This window comes from Hylobates moloch, unplaced genomic scaffold (assembly GCF_009828535.3).
Source record: "Hylobates moloch isolate HMO894 unplaced genomic scaffold, HMol_V3 SCAFFOLD_17, whole genome shotgun sequence".
Taxonomy (NCBI): domain Eukaryota; kingdom Metazoa; phylum Chordata; class Mammalia; order Primates; family Hylobatidae; genus Hylobates; species Hylobates moloch.
This window is the reverse complement of record NW_026652292.1, coordinates 83,347,148-83,374,045: the sequence shown is the minus strand read 5'-3', so window position 1 is coordinate 83,374,045 and position 26,898 is coordinate 83,347,148. Positions and strand designations below refer to the sequence as shown.

The 26,898-nt window shown below is 54.7% G+C and overlaps 1 protein-coding gene across 2 annotated transcripts in view; it reads right to left on the bottom strand.

The window, feature by feature from the left end:
- The window catches only part of CPLX1 (complexin 1), a 40,548-nt gene extending 16,948 nt beyond the window's left edge, over positions 1-23,600 (bottom strand). Inside the window, exons 1-2 of one of the 2 annotated variants that reach the window (XM_032135292.3) lie at positions 23,452-23,600; positions 21,719-21,828 (exon numbers count right to left, since the gene is read on the bottom strand). In XM_032135292.3, coding sequence (XP_031991183.1) covers positions 21,719-21,749 — 31 coding nt within the window. In that variant the 5' untranslated portion in view covers positions 21,750-21,828; positions 23,452-23,600. Of the gene's footprint in view, positions 1-1,918; positions 2,057-21,718; positions 21,829-23,451 lie in introns of those variants that run through there. The other variant, XM_032135293.2, reaches the window with a different exon arrangement.
- Between the last annotated feature and the right edge of the window lie 3,298 nt (positions 23,601-26,898).

The following is a 26,898-nucleotide window of genomic DNA, read 5'->3' as shown; positions in this document are numbered from 1 at the left end:
TAAAAACATGACCAAACCACTAACTATGGAAGCCCAAATATTAGAAACGAGGGCGTAAGTAACCCTTCAATTGAAGAGGAAATAAAAACTGAAACTGTAAAAATTCCAGAAAGCAGCCGAGCGCAGCGGCTCACACCTGTAATCCCAGCACTTTGGGAGGCCAAGGCGGGAGGATGACAAGGTCAGGAGTTTGAGACCAGCCTGGCCAACATCATGAAACCCCGTCTCTACTTAAAAAGATACAAAAATTAGCCGGGCATGATGGCACATGTCTGTAATTCCAGCTACTCAGGAGGCTGAGGCAGGAGAATTGCTTGAACTCGGGAGGCAGATGTTGCGGTGAGCCGAGATTGCGCCACTGCGCTTCAGCCTGAGCAACAGAGTGAGACTCCGTCTCAAAAAAAAAAAAATTCCAGAAAGCATGAAAGATAAACACTAGATGTCTAAACTTAGGGTCCAGGACTAAAACTTTTTTGGGAGGAAATTCATAGTCTTTCATTTTAAAGAAGAGCAGAAAGTATAGGAACTTCACTGCCATCTTAAGAAATTTAAAAGAAACAAAACAAAATAACCCCAAATAAGACAGGAAGAGATAATTAATGAAGAGAAAAGCAGAAAATGGACAATGGTGAACAGTAAATCTGCCTGCAGTAAGACCGAGGGCGTGACACACAGCTGCTTCTGCGATTCTGCGCTGTTTCAGAGGTTCCGGTGAAGTGCATGAGAAAATAAGACACAGTCATGTGCCACATAACGCCGTTTCGGTCAACAGCAAGCCACGTGTACAACAGTGCCCTGGGAGGCGACAGCTCCGAATTCTCATGGTGCCTTTTCTTTTTTTTTTTTTTTTTTTTTGAGACCTGTTGTCCAGACTGGAGTGCAATGGCGTGATCTTGGCTCACTGCAACCTCCACTCCTGGGTTCAAGCCATTCTTGTGCCTCAGCCCCCCAAGTAGCTGGGATTACAGGCGTGTGCCACCACGCCTGGCTAATTTTTGCATTTTTAGCAGAGATGGGGTTTCACCATGTTTGGCCAAGCTGGTCTCAAACTCCTGACCTCAAATGATCCACCCACCTTTGCATCCCAAAGTGTTGGGATTACAGGCGTGAGCCACCACGCCTGGCCTCACGGTGCCTTTTCTATGCTTAGATGCACAGCCTCATCCTGGTGCTAACACTACTGTGGTGTTCAGTGAGGTGTCTGCTGTGCAGGTTTGCAGCCACGGAGCAATGGTTGCGCCACATGGCCTAGGCGTGTAGGAGACTACATCATCTAGGCTTGTGAAGGGAGATTCCATGACAGTCCCACAGCCACGAACGTATTCCCGTCAACACAGGATGGTAATAAGAGTTATATCATAAAAGAAGACAGACAATTCTGTCTCCATCTCTCCCACCTCTCTTCCTGATGACACGATCCTATCTCTAAGAAACTCAAGACAGTGCAGTAAAAACCTACCAGAACTCATCATGGAATGTGGTAGCATGGCTAAATACAATATCCATACTTCAGAATTAATAGCTTTCCCCCACACTGTCAAGAACAAGCTAGAAACAGGAACAGGAATGACGTTCCACTTACAATAATGAGGAAAACATACAATAAGTAAGAAAATATAACCTACTTAGAAATAAATTTAACAAGGAAATCTATAGAACCTATATCAGAAAAACATCATCGATTTAAATTGTATGGTTTTGGAAAGACATGCCAGATTTTTGGTGGGCAGGCTTAATATCATAATGATGGCAGCCGCATCAATAATAATGTGCAATTGTATGTAATCCGGATCGCACCTCCAGCTTAAACTCCAACGCTTTCATTCTTTTTGGGGCTTTGGATAAAATTAAGGTTCGTATGGCAGAATAGATGTCAGAGGAGACTCAACCCAAGTGTCACAAAGAAGTGGAAACGCACCTTGCGGGGGCTCGGGAAGTGCCTGCAGAGTCACAGAGACGGCTCTGGCGGTCGTCAGCCCGGAGGCCGGCAAGCGTGGGGAGCTGCTTGCTCAGCCTCTACGGGAAAGGTGGGCGGCAGCAGCCATTTTGGAACGCAGGCGGCAGCCATTTTGGAACGTAGTGCGACGGCCATTTTGGAACGTAGTGCGACGGCGCCCAGCACGTGTGGAGTTCACCCAGCGTCCCACTCCTGGGCGGCGGCCTGCTAGGGTGGGTGCTCCTCTGTGGAGAAACGTGCCCACACACGCTCGCACACCGTCTGTCTCGGCAGCGGCCCTGGCGTGCGGCTGGAGACAAGGTGATATCTTGGGCGTGTGGCCATACGGCCACCGCACATCCACGGCAGGGAAGCCCGGGGCCTGGAGAGGGAGGGAGGGGCTGCTGTGGGCGCTGTAGCCGGAGAGCCACAGGCAGACAAGCGCGTCGCAGAGCCCATGTTTGGAAGGCAGAAATGAAAAACAATCATGTATGAATATGCCCATGTTGTTATGATTATCTAAAGACAGAAGGAGGATCGGAGGGTTACACACCAGGTTCACACTGAACCCAAACCCTGAAAACATAACAGGTGTTCCTTTCAAGCTCTCATGGAATGCTTACAAGGGCCGGGTGTCAGTCTGCACCACAATGAGATACGGCTCACACCCACTCAGACGGCTATTATCAAAAACCAGGAAATCACAAGTGTTGGCAACAACGTGAAGAAACTGGAACCCTGTGCCTTGTTGTTGGGAATGAGAAACAGCGCAGCTGCTGTGGAAACAGTCTGGCAGTTCCTCAAAAAATTAAACATAGAATTGCCATATGATCCAGCGATTCCATTTCTGGGTATAGACCCACAAGAACTGAAAGCAGAGACTCTCACAGATACCTCCATACCCCTGTTCATAGCAGCATTAACCACAATAACCAAGACAGAGAAACAACCCAAGGCGTCCATCAGCAGATGAACAGACAAGCACAATGTGGTGTAGAAGAATGGAATATTATGCAGCCTTAAAAAGGGATTAAGTTCCAACACAGACTGCAACATGGGTGAACCTTGAGGACACTATGCTAAATGAAATAAGCCAGACACAAAAGGACAAATAGTGTAAGATTCCACTTACATGAGGTCCCTAGAGTAGCCAAATTCATTGAGACAGGAAGTAAAGTGATGGGTGTGAGGGGCTGGGGGAAGGTGAGTGGGGAGTGAGTGTTTAATGTAGACAGAGTTTCAGTTGGAAATGATGAAAAGTTCTGAAAATAGAGGTGTTAGTTGCACAACATTGTGATGTACTTAATGCCACTGAATTGTGCACTTAAAATAATTTAAACGGTAAATTTTATGCTATATATTTTACCACAAAAAAGAGAAGCGTATACCTGCCTTCAAACTATACTACAAGACTGCAGTAACCAAAACAGCATGGTATAGGTACAAAAACAAACACATAGACCAATGGAACAGAATAGAGAACTCAGAAATAAGACTGCACACCTACAATCATCTGATTTTCAACAAACCTGACAAAAACAAACAATGAGGAAAGGATTCCCTATTTAATAAATGGTGCTGGGAGAACTGGCTAGCCATATGAAGAAAATGGAAACTGGACCCCTTCCTTACACCTTATACAAAAATTAACTCAAGGTGAATTAAAGAGTTAAATGTAAAACCCAAAAGTATAAAAACCCTAGAAGAAAATCTAGGCAGTACCATTCAGGACATAGGCAAGGGTGAGAATTTCATGATGAAAACATCAAAAGCAATTGTAATAAAGCAAAAACTGACAAGTGGGAGCTAATTAAAGAGCTTCTGCATGGCAAAAGAAACTATCATCAGAGTGAGCAGACAACCTACAGAATCGGAGAAACATTTTTCAATCTATCCATCTGACAAAGGTCTAATGTCCAGAATCTACAAGGAACCCAAGCAAAAGACATTTATGCGGCCAACAAACCTGTGAAAAAAAGCTCAGCATCACTGATCACTAGAGAAATGCAAATCAAAACTGCAATGAGATACCATCTCACACCAGTCAGTATGGTGATTATTAAAAAGTCAAGAAACAACAGATGCTGGGAAGGTTGCAGAGAAATAGGAACACTTTTACACTGTTGATGGGAGTGTAAGTTAGTTCAACCACTGTGGAAGACTGTGGCGATTCCTCAGAGACCTAGAACCAGAAATACCATTTGACTCAGCAATCCGGCTGGCAGGTGCAGCAAACCACCATGGTACACATTTACTACCTATGTAACAAACCTACACATCCTGCACATGTATCCCAGAACTTAAATTTTTTTTTGTTTTTGAGATGGAGTTTCACTCTTTGTTGCCCTGGCTGGAGTGCAGTGGCACAATCTCGGCTCACTGCAACCTCTGCCTCCTGGGTTCAAGAGATTCTCCTGCCTCAGCCTCCCAAGTAGCTGAGATTACGGGCAGGTGCCACCATGTGCAGCCAATTTGTGTGTGTGTGTGTATTTTTAGTAGAGATGGGGTTTTCACCATGTTGGTCAGGCTGGTTTCAAACTCCTGACCTCAGGTGATTGCCCTCCTCGGCCTCCCAAAGTGCTGAAATTACAGGCGTGAGCCACCTTGCCAGGCCTTACATTTTTTTTAAAACAGAGAAGCATACATTTTAAATGATTTATAATCTCACCTGTTAAAAAAATGTTAGGCCACCTCTGTTGACATTTGTCTTTCTTGATGTATATTAATCTCAATGTGTTTTCCAGAGCAGAAATAAGGCTCCGTGCTTTGGCTCAGAGTCACAGCACAGGTGCAGCACAACCAGGAATAAAAAATCCTTGCTGGGTGCGGGGGTCACACCTGTCATCCCAGCACTTTGGGAGGGTAAGGTGGCTGGATTGCTTGAGCCCAGGAGCTCAAGACCAGCCTGGGTAACATGGCAAAACCCTGTCTCCATAAAAGAATTATGAAAAATTAGCCAGGCATGGTGGCGTGCACCTGTGGTCTCAGCTACCCAGGAGGCTGAGGCGAGAGAATCTCTTGAGTCTGGGAGGTGGACGTTGCAGTGAGCCAAGACCCTGGCTCAAAATAAAAAATAAAAAAAATCCTCCCCCTGGACCCTTGTAAATGTAACATCTCTCTAACAACAGATGAGTTGGAAAATATTAAAACCACAGTGACCACATCTCCAGGAACTGGATATATTGAGGCCTCGATCCAGCGGCATCTCAGGGCTGGCCCATGCTGTCCGCTCCCTGAAATGCTCACGCTCCTGGCAAGCCCAGGCACACACAGCAAAACACACCTCACTCCAACCGCCAGAGAAAAAGCAACCAAACCAACCAAGGCAGGCAGAGGAAAGGAGTTTGCAAAGCTAACAGCAAAACGAATCTGTCCAGAAAGACAAACGTCAAGAGTCAGCAGTTCAGGAGGTGGGTCTTGAACCTCCCATAAAACAGGCATCAGGCAGCTGCTCAGAGTGAGAAGACAGAAAGAAGCCCGGGACACACAAAATGAGGGGAAACGATTGAGAACTAGCCACACCCAGACAGGAAATAAATGGTCAAATAATATTTTACACACACTTTCCTAATACACTTAAAAACTTGAATGAAATGGATTGTCTTTAAAACCCGTTGTAAAAATCTGAGAACGATGTCTAAGAATTCACAGATGGATTCTTTCAAACATTCAAGAAGCAGATAATTCCAATGATATTTAGAATGTTCTTGGAACGGAGAAAAGGAAATCCTCTGGGTTATTTTTGTGAAATTAACATAAGAGCGATGCCAGACATTGGTGGAGAGATAGCGATAGAGATAGAGAGAGCGTCTGAGTGTGCGGGCGGCAGGCCGGGCTCCAGCAAGAATGTCAGTGCTGAACGCTGGGCCAGAGCGGGAGGAGTGTCTGGCGTTCCTTACTGAATTCCATGGGAAACACAGTGAGTACTCAGTGGGGCTCATTTTAGCAAAGTGAGGATAGTTCAATATTCAAACACGATTATGCTCTTAACGCTGTGAACCGTATCTCGGTGCTATTCTCAGGGCTGTCGGGTGGCTCTTGCCACCCCACGTCCTTGCCCACAGACAGTGGAACGGGGATGACTCCCCAAGGCCCCTTCAGCCCTGAGTAGGGCAGGAGTGCATGGGGTAGGGCCTGGCCAAAGCTTCCCATTCTCCCCCAGAAAAGGGCCCAATGGCCACCAAGCCTCTGCCCTGCCTCCCGCCCTCACTGAAACGGACCCTGTGGCCACCAAGCCTCTGCCCTGCCTCCCTCCCTCACTCAGCCTTGAACATTGACACATGGCCTGAGGGGATGGGGGGGACCTCAGGCCGTGGGGTCCACGTGTGACCACTTCATGACCATCACAAAGGTAGGCATCCTCCGTAACTCTCAGAACCCAACTTTTAAACAGCTTTATGGAGGTAATTGACATACCCTAAGTCTGTTTCGATGCGTGTATATGTGTGTGAAGCCATCACCACAATCAAGACGGTGGACACGTCCAGCCCTCAGGTTTCATGGTGGCCTGTGTGGCCCCTCCCACCCACCACTCCAGCCACTGACCTACCTCCTGTCACTATGGATTATGGGCTTTCTCTAGAACTTTATATAAAGGGATGCAGGCAATATGTGGTATCTGCAGCAGGCAGGGGGACTGGCCCCGTTTACTGAGTTTGCTGCTTTCTGGGATGCCCCGTCACATCAGGAGCTCACCCCTCTCCATGCTGAGCAGGACCCCACGGCGTGGATGCACACAGCTCCTTCACCCGCCCACCTGTGCGTGAACCGTGGGTTGTTCCTGCACACGTCCGTGCGGATCTGTGCTTTCATTTCTCTTGGGTCAACGTCTAGGAGCAGAATTGCTCAGTTGTGTATTAAATTTCTATTTTGCTTTTTAAGAAACAGCTAAGCTGTTTTCCAGTGTGGTTGTGCCATTTTAAGCTCCCACTGGAGAGCATGAGGGCGTGGGTTTCTCCACATGCGTGAGTGGCTCTGTTGACTCCGGCTGCCCTAGTGGGTGTGGTGGCATCTCGCTGTGGTGTGTCCCTGTGACCAGCACTGCCGAACATCTTCATATATCCTTAATAATCATTCCTTTAATTCCCGTATCTTCTTTGGGGGAATATCTATTCAAATCTTTTGCACATTTTCTTCTTTTTCTTTTTCTTTTTTTTTTTTTTTTTTTGAGTTGGAGTTTCACTCTTGTTGCCCAGGCTGGAGTGCAATGGCGTGGTCTTGGCTCACTGCAACCTCCACCTCCTGGATTCAAGCGATTCTTCTGCCCCAGCTGGGATTACAGGCGCTTGCCACCACACCTGGCTATTTTTTGTATTCTTAGTAGAGGCGGGTTTTCACCATGTTGGCCAGGATGGTCTTGAACTCCTGAACTCAGGTGATCTGCCTGCCTCAGCCTCCCAAAGTGCTGGGATTACAGGTGTGAGCCAGCACGCCCAGCCTCTAATTTCCTTTTCTTTTTCTTTTAATAAGAAGTGGGACCTTGCTCTGTCACCCAGGCTGGAATGCAGTGGTGAGATCATGGCTCACTGCAGCCTTGAACTCCTGGGCTTAAGTGTTCCTCCCACCTCTGCCTCCCAAGTAGTTCAGACCACAAGGGCACACTGCTGTGCCCAGCTAATTTTTAAATTTTTTATAGAGATGGTATCTCACTACATTGCCCAGGTTGTCCAGGCTGGCCTCAAACTGCTGAGCTCAAGTGATCTTCCCACCTTGGCCTCCAGTCAGCTAAGGCTGCAGGTGCATACCACCGTGCCCAGCTAATTTTTTTTTTCCATAGAGATGGGATCTTGCTATGTTGCCCAAGCTGGCCTGGAACTCCTGGCCTCAGGCAATCCTTCCTCCTCAGCCTCCCAAAGTGTTGGGATTACAGACATGAGCCACCACACCCAGCCTCTAATTTCCACTTTGATTTCTTCCTTGGCTCGTGGGCTATTTAGAAGTGTGTTCTTTAGTTTCCAACTGTTTGGAGGATTTTCTAGATACCTTTCTTTATTTCTCATTGCATTTCATTGTAGTTGGGCGAATATATTTTGCATGACGCAAACCCTTTCACGTGCGCTGAGACTTGTTTCAGGGCCTTGAATATGGTCTGTCTTGGCAAATGCCCCATGTGTGCTTGAAAAGAAGGCCTGCTCTGCTGTCACTGCTCAGAGCGTCTGTGAACATCAAGCAGGTCAGCCTGGCTGGCTGTGCTGCTCAGGTCCTGTCTGTCCTTTCTGCTTCTTTGTCCTTTGGGTACCAGTTTTTGAGTTGAGTATCTCCAGCTAAAACTATGGGTTTGTGTGTTTCTCCTGTGATCTCCTTCTGTCTTTGCTGACATATATTGGAACTCAGCTGTTGGGTACAGAAGCAGTTGAGACCATGATGTCCTCTTGATTAACTGACCTCTTAATCACCAGGAAATGACTTCCTTCATCCCTGGCAATATTTCTGGCACTGAAATCTCCTTGGTCTTATATTAATATAGCCACTCAAGTTTTCTTCTTATTTTTTCCTATCTTTTCACTTTTACCTGACTAGAGTCTTTATATATTTATTTATTTATTTATTTATTTATTTGAGACAGAGTCTTGCTCTGTCACCCAGGCTGGAGTGCAGTGGCATGATCTCGGCTCGCTGCGACCTCTGCCTCCCAGGTTCACGTGATTCTCCTGCCTCAGCCTCCTGAGTAGCTGGGACTACAGGCGCCCACCACCACGCTCGGCTAATTTTTGTATTTTTAGTAGAGATAGGCGTATCACCGTGTTGTCCAGGATGGTCTCCATCTCCTGACCTCAGGTGATTCAGTTGCCTCAGCCTCCCAAAGTGCTGAGATTACAGGCAGGAGCCACCGCGCCCAGCAGAGTCTTTTTATATTTAAAGTGGGTTTCTTGTATGTAGCACAGAACTGGGTCTTGATTTTTTATCCAATCTGACAATTCTGCCTTTTAATGAGAGTGTTCCCAACAAACAGAGAAGAAAAAGTCATAAATCACAGGGTGTCCATCAGAGTAATAAGAAGGGTATGGGCTTCAGTGTGGGGAAATTATCTTCAGACAGAATACTGCTCAAATCCCACCTAGCAAAGTTCCAAACTAAGAGAGGACCAAACTCTTTCTAAGTAACTTGACCACATCAAGAGCAAAACTCAAGAATATACTTGAGGGCCAGGCACAGTGGCTCATGCCTGTAATCCCAGCAGGTTCCTAATGCTGGGTGTCCTAACGCCGGGTGTCCTAACACCAGGTGTCCTAATGCTGGGTGTCCTAACGCTGGGTGTCCTAACGCTGAGTGTCCTAACGCTAACGCTGGGTGTCCTAATGCTGAGTGTCCTAACGCTGCGCGTCCTAACGCTGGGCATCCTAACGCTAACGCTGGGCGTCCTAAGGCTGAGCGTCCTAACACTGGGCATCCTAACGCTAACGCTGGGTGTCCTAATGCTGAGCGTCCTAACGCTGTGCGTCCTAACGCTGGGCATCCTAACGCTAACGCTGGGTGTCCTAACGCTGAGCGTCCTAATGCTGGGTGTCCTAACGCTGAGCGTCTTAACGCTGGGTGTCCTAACGCTGGGTGTCCTAATGCTGGGCGTCCTAACGCTGAGTGTCCTAACGCTGGGTGTCCTAACACTGAGTGTCCTAACGCTAAGGCTGGGTGTCCTAACGCTGAGTGTCCTAACGCTAAGGCTGGGTGTCCTAACGCTGGGTGTCCTAACGCTGAGTGTCCTAATGCTAACGCTGGGTGTCCTAACACTGAGTGTCCTAATGCTGGGTGTCCTAACGCTGAGTGTCCTAACGCTGGGCGTCCTAACACTGGGTGTCCTAACGCTGGGCATCCTAATGCTGGGTGTGTTAATGCTGGGCATCCTAAGGCTAATGCCCGGTGTCCTAATGCTGCCTGCTCTAATGCTGGCTGTCCTAATGCTGGCCGTCCTAATGCCAGGCACCCTTACAAATGATAGTGTACTGAGTTTTGTTTAAACATGATGGATTGAACATATATGCTTATTGACGCGCCTTTCCACAACCCCACTAAGATGGGAGTAAAGAAACTGAACAGGTTGGGCACGGTGGCTCACACCTGTAATCCCAGGACTTTGGGAGGCCGAGGTGGGCAGATCATGAGGTTAGGAGTTCAAGACCAGCCTGGCCAACATGGTGAAACCCCGTCTCTACTAAAAATACAAAAATTAGCTGGGTGTGGTGGTGGACACCTGTAGTCCCAGCTACTTGGGAGGCTGAGGCAGGAGAATTGCTTGAACCTGGGAGCCGGAGGTTGCAGTGAGCCGAGATTGTGCCACTGCACTCCAGCCTGGGTGGCTGAGTGAGACTCTGCCTCAAAAAAAAAAAAAAAAAAAAGAGAAACTGAATAGTATAATTTCACAAGAATAACACAAGAGAGGAGAGCCCAGGTAAATGCAGTATCAGATTGGGGACGATGGAAGGCAGGTGCACGGATGGGCTCTGCAGAAGTATCAGATTGGGGACGATGGAAGGCAGGTGCACGGATGGGCTCTGCAGAGGTATCAGATTGGGGATGATGGAAAGCAGGTGCACGGATGGGCTCTGCAGAGGGAGATGCTGCTGAGAAGCTGACCAGCTGGGCGGAACCCCAGGAAGACTCTGGGACTGGAGGCCCTGCTGTCAGACGAGTGGGGCAGACACGAGGGATAGTGAAAGGTCTGTATAAAGGGCACTGGGCCCACCACCCACGTGGCAATGAGATATCAAGAAATCATTTCCTTGGAGAAACTGAACCAGAGACCCCCAGACTCAGACCAATCCTCAGGCACCAATCCTAAAGGGAAGAAGCGACTCCTTGAAAACAGAGAGTTCAGGGAATATCTGCAACCTACAGAACCCTCACGCAAGCTCAGTCCACTGCCCTGCTCATGGGTCCGCCATCCAGCCACACAGAATCCATTTCTGGGGAGATGGAGCCACACTCCCCGAAAGACCTAAAGGGCCTGACCTGTGCGGATTCCCGAGCATAAAAGCCAGCTCGCCATGTTCGCCCCACAGGTAAGCCCAGAATTCCCACACACGCACAGAAGACTTCCAACAGCTTTTCCTGACTCGCTGAAACATAAATGTGCATCCAGGGAAAGTCTCTGACACAAAGAAAGCTGCAAGCTAAATGGACAGAAAAGGAGCTTGTAACAAAATGACACAGCAAAGGCCACTGCCTGGGCATCAGAGGCAGAGCCACACCTGGGCGACCCAAGCCAGCGGCCAGACATGTGAACTCAGAGGCCTCTCTCCCATCCAGCAGGTGGAACCCTTGCTTTTCCACCACTTGCTCTGAAAGGACCGTACAGGTATCTGCCTGCAAATGTAAGGGACCCACACTCCACTTCCTCTTACAATCATGCTAGCTGTCCCCATTCTGCCTGATTTTTTTTTTAAGACGGAGTCTCACTCTGTTGCCAGGCTGGATTGCAGTAGTGCAATCTCAGCTCACTGCAACCTCTGCCTCCTGGGTTCAAGTGATTCTCCTGCCTCAGCCTCCTGAGCAGCTTGGACTACAGTCACCCGCCACCACGCCCAGCTAATTTTTGTATTTTTAGTGGAGACTGAAAATGTTGGCCAGGCTGATCTTGAACTCCTGACCTCAGGTGATCCGCCCGCCTCGGCCTCCCACAGTGTTGGGATTACAGGTGTGAGCCACTGCACCTGGCCCTCTTCCTGACTCTTCATTCCTGCCTCATGCGACCCGGAGATGGAGGATGGCCCCCGAAACACGGCATCCTCTCTGCCAGGATCTGTAGCAAAAATCCTTGAACTTGTTTCCTATTGCAGTGGTGGATTGAATCTGTGCCTTAAATCTGAAGAACCAGGGGCTACCCCAGGTCAGGTTTTCCCCCAGGAGTCTGGGAGGAACACAAAGTTGGAGTCCCTGTGCCAGGGTGATGGCCAGGCAGGCATAGCCTGTACATGGGGCAGACACAAGCCACGGGGCATCTGCCAGTATGAACAAGTGTCCTGTGTGAGGGGCCCCCAGCCATGGGTTGGGTAACTATGGTTCAAGCCATCCACCAGGTGAAAGAAGGATTCCGTGAAAGGCACCGGGTCTGGCCCCATTCATTTCCCATTAGGGCAGGGCTGCCAGCTCTCACACACTGGAACCCCAGTTTACCTGGGGGCTCCCAAAACAGAGCCCAGAGACAACACAGAGAACAGAGGAAAACTTGTAAAGAGAACGAAAATTTAGAAAACAGAAAAGAGCTCTTGGAAATTAAAAATATAAATGCAGAAATTAAAAATTCAGTTGAAGTGTTAGAAGATAAAAATAAGGGGTCGGGCGTGGTGGCTCACGCCTGTAATCCCAGCACTTTGGGAGGCTGAGGCAGGTGGATCATCTGAGGTCAGGAGTTCAAGACCAGCCTGGCCAACATGGTGAAACCCCATCTCTAGTAAAAATACAAAAATTAGCCAGTCATGGTGGCGAGTGCCTGTAATCCCAGCTACTCAGGAGGCTGAGGCAGGAGAATCGCTTGAACCCGGGAGGTGGAGCTTTCAGTGAGTTGAGATTATGCCACTGCACTCCAGCCTGGGTGACAGAGCGAGACTCTGTCTCAAAAAAAAAAAAAAAGTGAACGACAGAACAAAGAAAAGACTTTCTAAGAAGGGTAATCGCAGTGCACTGCAGGGCTCGGTGCTGAGCAGTATTTACATACAGCCACGGAGGGGCATGGGAGCAGGTTTGTAAGCACCGAATGCTCTGGAACCGTTATGGGAGGTTAACACCTGGCGTCCGAGATGACCCCGTGTGGCACTTACTCAGAAACATGACACACACCTCTGAGTGGGGCAGCTTGAGAAGTCCATCATTGTAAGTTCCACAGTACCTTGTTCAGTCTCAGCTGCAACTGTAACAGGTTTCACAGGTCATAAATCTCAGCGGCCCTTGGAGAAGCACCGTGAGAGGCTGTTGATACAAGTGTTTGCCACTGCAAACCTGGCCTCTGCCCAGGTTCTTGTTACAACGGGTGGGGAAGTTGCAGACATTTACACACGACTTCCGACTTCCGTAACTTGGACTTCGGTCTCTACTTATTCCACATCCCATCACCAAAAAGTTGACTTTCTGTCTAAATGTCTACAAAATAATCAAAGACTTCCCTGAACTATCCACCCATTCAAAGATCTTTTGTTGTCTGTCCTTGAGAATATAAATGCCTGTTAACGAAAATTACATTTGTTACAATGTTTATTGCTGGGCTATTTAAGTTATATTCATCTTGGAGGCTGGTTCTTCTCACCAGCTTGAGACGTCAGCTCACTGATTGCACTCACTAGTCCTAATAAATCAACAGCGCTAGCAACTTTGCAGTGTCTCTTAAATTTACAAGTGGATCTGAAGGCATTCTCTGTGAAAATATTCTTTTTTTTTTTTTTTTTGAGACAGAGTCTCGCTGTGTCTCCCAGACTGGAGTGCAGTGGTGCAATCTCGGCTCACTGCAACCTCTACCTCCCGGGTTCAAGCGATTCTCCTGCATCAGCCTCCCGAGTAGCTGGGATTACAGGTGCCCACCACCACGCCCGGCTAACTTTTGTATTTTTAGTAGAGACAGGGTTTCACCATGTTGGCCAGGCTGGTCTTGAACTCCTGACCTTGTGATCCACCTGCCTCGGCCTCCGAAAGTGCTGGGATTACAGGCATGAGCCACTGCGCCCGGCCAAAAATATTCTTAAATGAAGTGATGAGTGATTTCAAAACAATGCAGTATCTCAATTTTCCCAGTGATTTTCTCATATCACTTCTTTATACTTATTATTTGAATTCTCTTCCTAGCCTGGGAAACATGGTGGGACCCTGTCTTAAAAAAAAAAAAAATTAGCCAAGTGTGGTGGTGCACACCTATAGTCCCAGTTATTCAGGAGGCTAAGGTAGAAGGCTCACTTGAGCCCAGGAAGTTGAGGCTGCAGTGAGCTGTGATCGCTCCACTGCACTCCAGCCTGGGCGACAGGGCAAGACCCTGTCTCAAAAATTACAAAGACCAAAAGATGGGAGAGGAGTAGGAAGAGTATAAAGTGCGCAGAAGTCCTGAAGTGTGTTGGCAAGGACTGGAAATACACTGCATCATTTTCAACTCTGGCAATTAGAGCTTACGTCATGTTTTCAAGGAGCACGCACATTCCAATGCACTGCAGAGGTTTTAAAGAGAAAATGTGGTCCCTACATTAAGTTAAAATAAATGAAACAGCAAGAAAGCGTTTAAAAAGGCAACAACGAAGATGACAGAGGTTAGATCCCATATGTTGGTCGAAACAGTGCCCATTAAACAGATGCATTGTCTCCAATTAGATAAAAAAATGAAATCCAACTACATGTATTTCTGAATGGCAACCCACATAAAGTGACAGAAATGTTAAGCAAGGCTCAGCAGGGGCATACTGGGTGAATGTAAAAAAAAAAAAAAATCAGGCCGGGCGCAGTGGCTCACGCCTGCAATCCCAGCACTTTGGGAGGCCGAGGCAGGTGGATTGCCTGAGTTCAGGAGTTCGAGACCAGCCTGGGCAACACAGTGAAACCCCATCTCTACTAAAATACAAAAAAAATTAGCCAGGCGTGGTGGCAGGCACCTGTAATCCCAGCTACTCAGGAGGCTGAGGCAGGAGAATCGCTTGAACCCAGGAGGCAGAGGTTACATGAGCTGAGATCACGCCATTGCACTCCAGCCTGGGCAATAGAGCGAGACTCTGTCTCAAAAAAAAAGAAAAGAAAAAAAATCAGTCCAAGGAGACTCCTAGGCAAAAATTAAAACAAGACCCAGCATAATCAGGATAATTTAATATTAATTAAGAGAAAAATTTTAAGTAAGGATGAAGCATCAGGAATCCCTACACACTGATGACTGCATAAGAGCAGATGACCTGCAGTGACCACCCCATTTCCTCGTGCCCCCTTGGCCATGAGGATTCTCTCCTCCAGGCCCTGGGGCTCCCTTCCCCTCTGCTTCCATCTGGAGATTCTGCTGGCCAGAGACCCTCCCCGGATGCCCGTTGGAGGGTGCATTGTTCCCACCAGCCGTGAGGGGAGGTCCTGTGGGCACCCTGGACGTGGTAATTCAGAGTATTTTCCCCATCCGGTGTCAAGGAATAAACCAGCATCCAAGAAGCCAAGTCTGACACGGGACACTGGAGGCGCCACCACCCTCAGGGCTGGCTCACCGTCCGCCTGTCATCCCTGAGCGCATTTGGGCAAAGTCAGAAGAATGACCACAGGTGAATCTGGTATAAAAGAAAGTTGGCTTTTGGCTCCTGTTCTTGCATTGCAGACAAGCCCACGCCCCTCCTGAGAGCTGGGTGTCCAGCCTGCTGCCTGAGAGGCCCCAGTGCAGCTGAGCGCAAGTCCAAGCCAAGCCCGGCTCGCCCCAGCCCTTGGAGAGGGGAGGCACCGAGGCGCTGGAGAGGTGTTGCAGCGCCGGGCTGTGCCCGCCTGACCTGCTCACCTGCTGACACCCAGGGGCCCTGGGCCTCGCTGGCCGCCACCACCTTGCCTTGTCAAGCCGACTGTGAACCCGCCCCAGCCCCGCCACGGGCCTCGGCTGCCACCGTCTGACTTGGTGGCCTCACAGGTCCCCGGGCCCCGCGTCCAATGCACGTCCTGATTTCCTGCAATGCTCCCTCCGTTTTGCACCCATGCTGAAGTGCCACAAACACCTCTTCTCTTCTCAGCAACTCTGGTGGCTTTGCAGATCTTCATTAGCTCACCTGGGATGAGACGCTGGCCTGCGCTGGGGCCGGGGTCCTGCAACCATGGCCACGGCCCCCCGTCCACACCCCTGAGGCCAGGAAAGCCGTGCCATGTGAGTGACGGGAAGAGGCCGAATGAGGGCCAAGGATTACAACTGTCCTGGAAATCGGCGGCTGCGCCATCTGCCGCCGAGCTTGGCACTGCTTGGATCACTCATCGGCATGGCCACCTCGCCTCTGTCTCCACGCGTCCTCTCCTGAAAGCCAGGACCAGGTGCTGTCTCAGAGAGCCTGGCGCTCGGTTCCACAGCCAAGGACAGCAGTGCCCGCGGCCAAGGACAGTGCTGGACTGGATGGTGGAGCCGGAGGGTGGGGCCTCGCCTCATCCCGGGGGACCGCCTAGGGGAGTGGCCGCCAGGCACTCAGTGTCCCCGTCGTCTGATCTCCGTGTGGACCAGGAGACCCAGGTTCTCTGAAGTTTGGCAGCATCAGATTTGCGTGGACTCAACGTTCATTCTGAAGCTTTCATCAGTTCCCTGTTCCGTCTGATGTCCCAGCATTAAACGCTCTGCACTCCCCGCGCGAGTCCAGCAGCGTCTGATGGCAGCAAAGCCAGACTGAAGTAGTCCTGTCAGGCAGGAGCTATTGAAACAAACGCTCTAACCCCAACCGGAATATCTTGCCAACCAGTGAGGCAAAAACATAAATAACTTTGTCCATTGAAGTGCATAACACCCATTTTATTCCCAAGTTGGGGCTAAAGTATTTATAATTGAGTTGCAGCTTAATCAACCAGGAGCGTCCTCTCCAGAGGAAAGGGCTGCCCTTCACGGTTTCGGGAGGAAAGACAGTTTCTCTGAAGTGTCCTTCCAGCCTCCCAGAAATCTGGGGTAAGAGGCATCTCTGCCGAACCCAGCAAAGTGAGCGAGTGCTTTCTCGACCACGCGGCGTTTGTGAAGTCTGTTCTGAACAAGTGTTGGTATTTTACTGTCAAGTGTTTGCAAACTGCCTTTTGAGCACATGCCTTGTTCCAAGGAGTAAGGCTGGGAAGGACACACTGCTGGGGGGTCATTGCCTAGCGGTTCTGCACCTAGAAACCAAGTCTCCCCAAGTTGGGTGTGAGTCAGGCACTGTGGGAGGCCTGCCCAACACCCGGCCCTTGTTTGGAGGAGGATGGACCCACCTTGGCCCCCACCTTCCTCTTCTACCTGTGGCAAGTAAATGCAAACCCTCCGCGAGAGTCCATAGAGACCACCACTAAACAGATGAAGGGGTTGCCCCTTAGCTCCTCTCTTTTTCCTTCTCTGACTATGGATGCAATGCTGGAGCAGCAGCAGCCACTTTGAGATTGTGAGGAGCAGCTGAGCATGAAAGATCCACTGAGGATGAAGGTGGCACCTGATGGCGCCAGGTCCCCAGTGGCATTGCTGAGCAGCTGGGCCACCTCCTGACACATCATCACCCCAATTCAATCTTCTCTCCCTCTGATTGTTACTTGCAGCCAAAAGCATCTTCCCCACGTGGAATTCAAGAGCTTCACCTCCAGATCTGCTGCTGTCCCTGCAGCTCAGCCCAGCCTGCAGCTCCACCATCCTCCCAGGTCCAGCTCAGCCCAGCCTGCAGCTCCACCATCCTCCCAGGTCCAGCTCAGCCCAGCCTGCAGCTCCACCGTCCTCCCAGGTCCAGCTCAGCCCAGCCTGCAGCTCCACCGTCCTCTCAGGTCCAGCTCAGCCCAGCCTGCAGCTCCACCGTCCTCCCAGGTCCAGCTCAGCCCAGCCTGCAGCTCCACCATCCTCTCAGGTCCAGCTCAGCCCAGCCTGCAGCTCCACCGTCCTCCCAGGTCCAGCTCAGCCCAGCCTGAAGCTCCACCATCCTCCCAGTCAGAGAGCCTGGTCAGTGGCCCAGTGGGGCAGGAACTGGCAGAATCCCCCATTGCCTCAACCACCGGCAGCCTGTGGGGTCCCCAATAAACAGAGAAGGCTGAGCTCCAAACTGGGCAAGAAGAGAGAGGCAGGAGAGCCAGAGGGACCTCTGTCTGGGACAGGATGGACACCCAATCTTGCCCATGGTGTAAGTCTCGGGGTGGACACTGGGAATCAGGGCAGGACTGCCCAGATCCCAGCTGCCTCCATGGCCCTGCCTGAGGTCCCAGATGGTGAGTGCTGAGCCCCACTTGGTGCCGGGAAGGAGGAAGGAGGTGCCCCCTCCATCCCCATGGAGGGCTGGGGAAGATGCTGGTGTTGGCTGCAGTGTGGCTGAGGGTATCCATGGCCTGGACTCCTGGCTCTGGTGGTGTCTGCTCACAGAGGGAGATTCTTTCCCAACTGCGCCCCTCACCAGTCTCACATGAACCCCCAAGGTGGACGCCCCTCACCAGCCTCACCTGAACTCCCAAGATGGATGCCCCTCACCAGCCTCATGTGAACCCCCAAGGTGGACACCGGTGGCCCCTGCAAGCCCCTTGGGTTGTTCCTGCCAAGAACTCACAGCCCAGCCCCACGGGAGTGCAGAGGGGCTCTCCGACCGTGGATGGTCCTCGAGGTTCTCCCACAGGGTAGAACCCTGCACTTCCTGCCTGGGCCGTCCATGAGACACTTCTCGTCCACCCCGGTCTCGGTGACCACAATCCTCCTCACGCCAAACCCAGGACCGCACCCCTGCGGTGCGTTCTCCCTAGACGTTTACCTCCTTCCCTCCCCGTGTAGGACTGGACACAGAACCCCACACCGTGCCACTCTCTGGGGACAAGGACAGCTTCTCCACCGAGCCCAGGCCAGGCTGCCCCCGCCCCGAGTTGGGCCTGGCTGGGTGAGGGGCATTCACTGCCAGACACTGTCCATCGTGACTGAACCACCAGAGTCACTGGACCTCCCCACACGTGGCAGAGCCCAGCATGGGTGAGTCCTGCCTTGGGCTCCGTCGCTGGGGCTGTCAGAGGCTCTCCTGAGTGTGCCCGGCTGCCTCCCACTCTGCACCCCGGCCTCTCTGCGCATGCATCCTCCAAGCTGTCTCCCACCTGAAGCCCCTGCCCGCCTGCCCCGCACACTCCTGGGGACCTGAGCGCGTTTAAACAGGGTGTGTGTCACATCAAGGCGGAAGGACAGGACAGCGAGTGACTGCCCGCTTCTGCCAAATTTAGCCCCATAAGGGTCTGTAGTGATCACGGCACCCACACGTGCCACGTTCCTTCACGCCGTCCACAGAGCTCCCAGGCCATGTTTGCAACTTTCTGGCCTGAGGAAACCAGTTTCTTTAAATCACTCCCTTGAGAACCCTGGATCCGGACCCACGTGTTGTGGCGGGAGGGCCGGCCCCAGTTCAAGGCCACTTTTGCTGCAGAGGAGCCTCCCGCTCCCACACGAGTGGTCACCCCGAGCCACCATGCTTCCTTCCCTCGGTGGCCCCAACAGGGGCCCCTCCTTGAGACCCAGAGTTGGGTCAGATGAGCAGGCCCTGGGCCACTCACTCCTCAGCAAGACTCACACCTGCGGCCCAGCCTGCCGTGGACAACCCTCGAGTGGCCTTGATTTAACCAGGCCCGTCCCCCTGCCCAGAGTCCCCGGCAGTTCTTCACCTCATCCTCCTCTCTGCTGCACCCTCTGACGGGCGTGCACGTGTGCATGTGCCATGCTGCCTGTGCTCCTGACCCTGACTTCTCTTAGCAGTTCATTTCTAATGCATTTTTCTCCCCACTGTCTCTCCCTCTGTCTCTGTCTCTCCCTCTCCCCACTGTCTCTCCCTCTGTCTCTGATTCTCCGTCTCTCCCCATCTCTGTCTCTGTCTCCATCTCTATCTCTCTAACTCTGTCTCTGTCTGTCTCTCCTTCTGCCTCCACCTCTCCCTCTGCCTCTCTCTGCCCTCTTCCTTTGTCTGTCTCTCTCTGTATCCCTCTGTCTCTCCCTCTGCTCTCATCTCTCCCTGTCTCTCTCTGTCTCCCTGTGTCTCTGTCTCCCCCTCTGTCTCTGTCTCCGTCTCTCCCTCTTTCTCTGTCTCCGCCTCTGCTGTGTCTCCCCCTCTGCCTCTGTCTCTGACATGCCGTCTCTATTTTCACCTGTCTGTCCCTGTGCGTGCTGAATAACACATTCGTGTCTTTTTCTCTGTCTCTGTTTCTGGGCTGTCATTTTCTTTCTCCAGCTCCCCTCCCCGACCCTGTTTCTGGGTTCGCCTCTGTCTGAATGGCTTCCCGGGTGCCTCCTGCTCCCTCGCCTGCCAGCTTCTTTGTGTCCGGGGCTTGGTCTGTTTCTCAATACTTCTCTTGGGGTCTCTGCCAAGCTCTGTCGTGCTGTCTGGAGGTTCCCCCATTTCCCATCTCTGTCTTGCTCTGTCTCACTCACACGCATCCTGAGACAGCAACAATGAGGCTTGCCGGGCGAGGGACAGAGGCGCAGAGGCAGAAAACAAGGTCTCGCCTGGAAGCCCCCCACCATCTCCTGCCCTCAGCAGCGCTGGCTCCGAGCCTCACGTGCTCTGCAAAGCCAGTGTGGGGTGCTCTGGGCAGCAGCACTCAGCGTGGAGCCCCCCGGGGTCCGCCGGCTGTCCCCGCTCAGCTCCACCACGCTGAGCGACGCCTGCCCCGTTGCTGCTGCTGGAGAAACTTTGGGCTGCCATGAAACAAAAAGGGAATTCGGGCTGGTAATTACCCAGCTAATTTCAGTCGTGTAGACAGCCAAATAAGATATTTCAGTTTCTTACAAGCCCACCTTAGGGCCTGAATTAGCCACCTAATTAATTATCTAACAGCCTGGGACTCCCTGGGTGGAACGTGCGTCCCTCCTAGCGCAGACGCAGGCTTGTCCCTGAATCACGGCCCGGTGACGCAATCATTATAATTAGACTCAACCTGCAGCTTACCCTTGACCACAAAATCTCAGGGATGTGGCCCCAGGCCAGGCTCAACAACTTTTCATTTAATTTGTGTTGAGTGGAAGCACAGCCACCCTCTGGGAGACAGCCAGGCAGGCAGGCAGCTCCTTTCCTGGGGGAAGCGGCGCCTGCCCTCTGTCCACCCTTGTCCCTAGCCCCTCGAATCCAGCTGACTCCCCCACTGCAGAAATGCTCCCAGGAGACCTGACTCACACCAAGGTGTGAACGGCATCAGGTCAGGATGCTCCCCTGTGAAGGCCACCCAAGCAAGACATCTCTAGTGGTAGAATCGGGCACCGGCCACAGGTTCCCCTCACAGGAGTTCTGGGCACTGGTGCTGCACCAAGTAGCTGGGGGAACACAGGATGGACGGCTCTGAGCAAAACAGACTCGCCAGGACAGCCCCGAGGCCTGAGTTGACCCATCAGCTCTGCCGGGACACGTCTGTACCAGCATGGCCCAGGCCCTGCCCACCTGCTGGTCTAGGAACCCAGCCACTACCCTTGGCATGGTCTCTGGCCACAATGACAGCCTTGGGCAAGTGGGGACGAGGTTCCTTTCAAACAGCAGACAGCAGGTTGGAAGGGGCCTGCCCCCACCCCAGGACACACAAAAAAGGCTGCACATCCCTCTTGGGAGGCGATGGAGACACACAAGCCGTTTCGGGTCTTTTCCTTTGCTCCTGTAACCAGCAAGCCCTGGTTCCCTGAGGATGGCGCTGCCTCACCCAAGTGAAACCCACAGGGTCCTCGCCAGATGCACAGGCCAGCTCTGTCCCCACGCCTGTCCCTCAGGCCACCACCTGCATCTGCTCTCCCACCGCTCGGCTCTCCTCATCTGGAAGGAAGCCCCCTTGGGGACTGCCCAGCCCGGCCAGTTAAAATTGGCTCTGCAAAGCCTACGCCAGGGTGTCCACCCTCCCCCGGGACGTGCATCAGCGTGGTCCATGGGCTCTGCCCCGACCACAGCAGCAGGGCAGAGTGAGCTTACAGGGCAGCCCCTGTCCCGCCAGGGACACCAGTTCTGGCTCGGGGACTCGAAAAGGGCTGGGCTGGGGGCGCTGCTGGGCACGGTCCTTGCTCCTCTGCCCCAGGCTCCTGTGGAGGGCTGCGTGGGTGGCTGTGTGGCTGCAGGGGCGCTGCTGCGGTGGGCCAGATGAGGAGCAGCTGCTGTGGTCTCTCCATGTCTGCCTGTCCCAGCGGCCCCGGCGCCTCAGCCCCTCCCCATCCCACCTCCCGCTTCCTACCTCCTAGGGCCTGCTTCATCACGAACTCCATGGCGATTGCTCTGATTCCACAGCGGCTCCTCCAAGGGTCAGAACTCACATGCAAGTGTGGCCAGGAGTGAGTGTTCTTCCTGGGGGAGAGTGAAGTGGTCACAGGTCACCCTGAGCAGGCCCCTGCCTGGTCTTCCCCAGAGACCATCATTCCTTACCCGCAATACCTTGTGGGCTGGACCCTCCCCCACCAGGAGCGGCTGCCTGGGAAGTCCTTCGTGAGGGGCTTCTGTCCCCACACCCAAACCAGGACCCCAGAGGACCTGAAAGTGGTCTCCCCAGCTCTTGGGTGTCTGAAGCCGCTGCAGGGAGGGCTGCTGACAGCTTAGGGGGCATCGCTCAGAGGCGCCTGGCGCCAGGCTGCGGAAGCAGGGGCGGGGCCCAGGGGGCGTTTGAAGGTGACTGCTCCGCTCTGCAGCTCAGTGTCTGGAGCGGCGCCTCCGTGGTGGTCCCGAGCCCAGGGACGTGGAGAAGGGTTGGGGGTGGGCCTTTGAGCCGGTGCCCTTCAGGGCGGGCTCCTGTGGCTTCTGACCAGGGAGGCTTCGGTGACCCTATCCCTGACGGCACTGCAGTCGGTGTGCCCCCCACATGGCCCACGTAGAAGAGATCAGGGTTGGGGAGAAACTTCAGGGGGCTCAGCCTTCAGGGAACACGTGGGGACAGGGACAAGCACCCCCGCCCCGGGGATGTGCATGGGGTGGGGTGGGGCGCTCTGGTCCCCTCTTGGGAAGCCGCTTTCTGAAATCACAGCAGCCGCAGTGCGCCCCCCGCTTTTGCGAGGTCTCTTCTATCAAGGAAACCCAGGTCCCTGGAGAGACACTGTTTGACCGTTCAGCCCTCGCCCTCCGCAGAGGAAGGAGACTCGCGCGGGGACTCGGAGGGCGGCGGGCGGGGAGCGCCCCTCGGAGCCTTTGCCGCAGCGCCGATTCTCCTCCAAACTTCTCCCCTGGCTCCCGCGGCGCGGGGAAGGAGGGCACGGCCGGGCCCCGCAAACCCGCAGGGCTCCAGCCCCGCCGCACCCGCACCCCTCGGCTTTGCGGGCGGCGAGCGGCCCTCAGGCGAGAGCGCGCCAGGAGAGGAAAGAAAGAGGGCGAGGGAGGAGAGGGGGAGCCTCGAGACAGGAAGAAGCGAGGAGGAGGCCGGGCGCGGGCCGGGACCGCGGGGGCCGCTTCAGCACCGCGGCAGTGGACAGCGCCCGCTCCGGACCCCGCGCGCGCCGAGCCCGGGAGAGCAGCGAGGGCTGCGGGGAGAAGCCGGGGTCGGGGGGAGAAACGGGGGCCGGGGGGAGAAAGAGGCCGGAGCCGGGGGGAGAAGCCGGGGCCGGGGAGGAGAGACCCGGGGAGCGGAGGCCGGGGGGAGAAGCTGGGCGAAGCCGGGGCCGCGGGGAGAAGGGGGGCCGGGAAGGAGAAACCGGGGCCGGCGGGAGAAGCGGGGAGAAGCCGGGGCCGGGGAGGAGAAGCCGGGGCCGGCGGGAGAAGCGGGGAGAAGCCGGGGCCGGGGAGGAGGAGCCGGGGCCGGGGGGAGAAGCGGGGAGAAGCCGGGGCCGGGGAGGAAGAAGCGGGGAGAAGCCGGGGCCGGGGAGGAGAAGCCGGGGCCGGGGAAGAGAAGCCGGGGCCGGGGGCACAAGCGGGGAGAAGCCCGGGCCGGGAAGGGAGACCCGGGGAGCGGAGGCCGGGCGCGCGCTGCGCTCGGGGCGCGGTTACCTTCCCGGGGCGCGGGCGGTCAGCGGCGGGGCGCGCTCGGGCCGGCTGGGTCCATGTGGCGCCCGGTGAGCTGCGGCGGCGGCTGAAGGGCACCGCGAGGAGGGCGCGTCACTCGGAAGCGCTCCCCGCCCCCCGCCCGCGTCCGAGCGTGACGAGCAGGGGGAGGGGAACGCCGAGGGGCGGGGCCGCGGGCGCCGGGCGGGGGCGGGGGCGGGGGTGGACCCGAGTGAAGCGCCCCCGCCTCCCTCCATCCCGGCCCGGGCTAGACCTTCCCCGGCCGGCGCCTGCGACCCCCGCCCGCTCCTGATCTGGACGCCCCCGGCCCTGCCCCCCCGCCCCCAGCCCGACGGTGCGGGCCTGCTCCCTACAGGGTCCGCGGGGGGCCGGTGGGTGCGAAACCCTGGGGCAGAGAAGTCGCTGCCTCCCGGGTGGAGGGGTCAGGGGTTAGGGGGAGTCGCTGCCCCCCCATTCTCCGGTGACCGTGCCCCTGAGTGCCGCCTGCCGCCCCGACCCCTCTGCCCCGACCTCCCCCCATCGCAGAGCGGGAGAAGGGGGCCCCCAGACCCCCGAAAACCCACCCAAGCCCCTCACCGCCGGAGACCCGCAGGCCGGCCCGGGCTCACTTTCAGTGTAACGGAGTCGCTGTTTCCTTTAGCGGGACGAAGGCCAGAGACCCCACCGCTCCCTCCCCTGGCCCCCGGGATTTCCTCTGCAGCGGACGCGGCACTGCGGGAGAGCGGGGTCGCCGCAAGGTCGGCCCTGCGGTTGGTGCTGTGCAGTGTCGGGAGCCAGGCGACGGGAGGGATGGGGCGCACCGGGACCCTAGAGCTGCCCTGTGCTCCTGGCGGGGTGGGGAGTGGGGAGGGGGGCCGCTGCCAGTGGCCGCCGCATTAACTTGTCACTGTCCCCTCCCAGCTGAGTCCCGGGGACTCCGCTGGCGCAGGGAGGATGCGGCCCCTCCCCCCCCTCAGCCCCATCCCCTCCGGTGCCCCGTGTTTATCCTGAGCTCAGGAGGACTCAGAAGCCTGGACCCCCGCTCCTTGGCCCCAGCGCTTCTGCGCCTGTCCCCACTCCTCTGCTAACCTGGCAGGGGACCCTTCGCAGAGGAAGGGAGCCCTTGGGGAGAGGGAAGGGTGAAGGCACCAAGGCCGAGCCCACGGGGCTCCCCGAGGCAGCCACGACGGTCCCGTGGGCCTGGGGGTTCACAGGCAACCTCCCAGAGGGGGACCCATGCCCTAGGATTGGAGTCTTTTCAGCCTCCCTGGCTGGAAGCCATGGGCACCCCCAGCACCGTCCCTTCCTCTCTCCCGGGATCTAAGCCAAGTGGGCTCAGAAGGTTGGGCCCAGGGACAGGAGGCAGGACACATCCCCAGACCCCTTCTTGCCAGCCACCCCTGGGTCCCTGGTGGCCCCTCAGGTCATCTTCACCTCCCCTCGTGGGAGGCCTCAGTCCTCACGCACCTCCAGCTGGGTATGCTATGGAGTGGACTCTCTGCTTCCCGATGCCTGGGGGCCCGGCCTGAGCCCCAGCCTGGTCTGCTCAGTCTGCCCCTCTAGTCTCCTCAGGACCTGGGAGGGGACAGCAAGGGTGAGATGTTTGGGTCCAGGAAAGAGGTCACTTCTCAGCCCTGGCACTTTCTCTCTCCATCCCTAACTGGGTGGATAACCCAACAGCTAACCCTGACAGTAACCCCAGCGAGGACCCCAGGGGTGACCCCCTGAGCCCAGAGCCAGGCTCACGACTGACCCTGCCACCTCCACAAGCTGCATGCAAGGGAGATGCCAGTGCCTTTGGGACAGTCTGCACAGGAATGCAGGGAGGTGCCCGCTCTTCCGAGCAGAAGCACGGGACTCCTAGGCTGACCCCTCCCCATTCTACAACCCAGGCCAGGCTGAGCTCCAAGCACAGAGGACAGAGACCCTCTGCCAGCCCTCACGTTCTGCCCTGTCTTCCTCTGCCTCTCTCTGTCTCTTTCTCTGTTGCTGTATCTCTCTGTCACTGTGTCTTTCTGCCTGTCTCTCTGTCTCTTTCTTTCTCTGTCACTGTATCTGTCTCTGTGTCTTTTTGCCTCTTTCTATCTCTGTCTCTTTCTCTCTGTCTCTGTCTCTTCTCTGTCACTGTATCTCTCTGTCACTGTGTTTTTCTGCCTGTCTCTCTGTTTCTATCTTTCTGTCTCTCTCTTCTTTCTGTCGCTGTATCTCTCTGTCTTTGTGTCTTTCTGCCTCTGTCTCTCTGTGTACGTCTCTGTGTCTGCCTGTCCCTGTTGTTACTTGTTACATCCAGCCACACATGCAGTGACGCTTCTCAGCTCTCACACTTCTTTAGGCCCTAACCTGGGGGTGAGGGGGCCCAACCACAACTTGGGGGAAACAGACAAGGTTGGTGACAGCCCCAGGTCAGAGTGAGAGGTGCCCTGGGGAAGGGAAAGTGGGCATCTGCTGGAGGGCTTGAGGGCGGTGCCCGCTCAGGGTGTGTGAGCCAGGCCAGGGCTGCCCAGCTGGGATGGGAGTCACAGGCTGCTGGCCAGGAGCCACCCAGGCTCCGTTCCAGTGGCAGAGGGATGTGACGCAGCAAATGGCCTCTGCCTAGCCAACCGCCATGGGCCACTTGGCCACGCCAGGACAGGTGCAGTTGGCCCTTGGAGTGCCCAGAGGAGGCCCTGAGCCCTGGAGAAGCCCCCAGACCTCCAGCCGGCTGGAAATGGGCAGGAGCTGAGCGAGAAAGGGGCCAGCAGTTTGCAGTCTAGGTTGAAGTCCAGGCAGGGAAAACATTTTGCAGGCCGGGGAAGAGCTGGAGGCCACCCTGTCCAGGTGGATGTTGGGATGAGGAGGAGGTGGGGTGTGGACCAAGTCGGGAGGAGCAGGATGGAGCTCCAGCGAGGGCTCCTCCAGGAGGTCAGCTTGGAGAAGCATGAGTGCTTGGCTGGGCTGAGTCCTGGCTGTGGGGCCTGTGCCAGCCGGTTGGACATGAATGGTACCCTCTGCTCAGCCAGCCCTCTGCTCTTCAGATGCTCCATCCCCAGACAGCAGCCCCAGTGAGGCCAGGGACCCCAGGAGCACAAAGCAGGACTGTGTGAGGACCATGTGGCGCTGGGTTTGAGACCCTGCAGGTCACTCCAGACAGCAGGGAAAGGAGGCAGCTGCCCTGCTGCAACCTCCAGCTCTAGTCTCTCTGGAAGCACCTGCCAAGGCCTCCACTCCCACCCTGCTCTGATCTTCTGGGTCCCATCTGCCCATAGCCGTCCTGGGTGCCAGGCATCCTCCTTGCCCTGGGCCAGGAAAAGGTCCCGGAAGCACTATCAGGGTTTCCTGGAGTTGGCCTTCAGTCCTGGCATGGGGTGTGGCCAGGGGGCCGTGTCCCCCAAGGGCGCAGCAAGAGGGCAGGGCTCTGCCACACCACATGTGTGGATCCGGCCCACAGCACCCACCTAGAACCTTCAAACACAA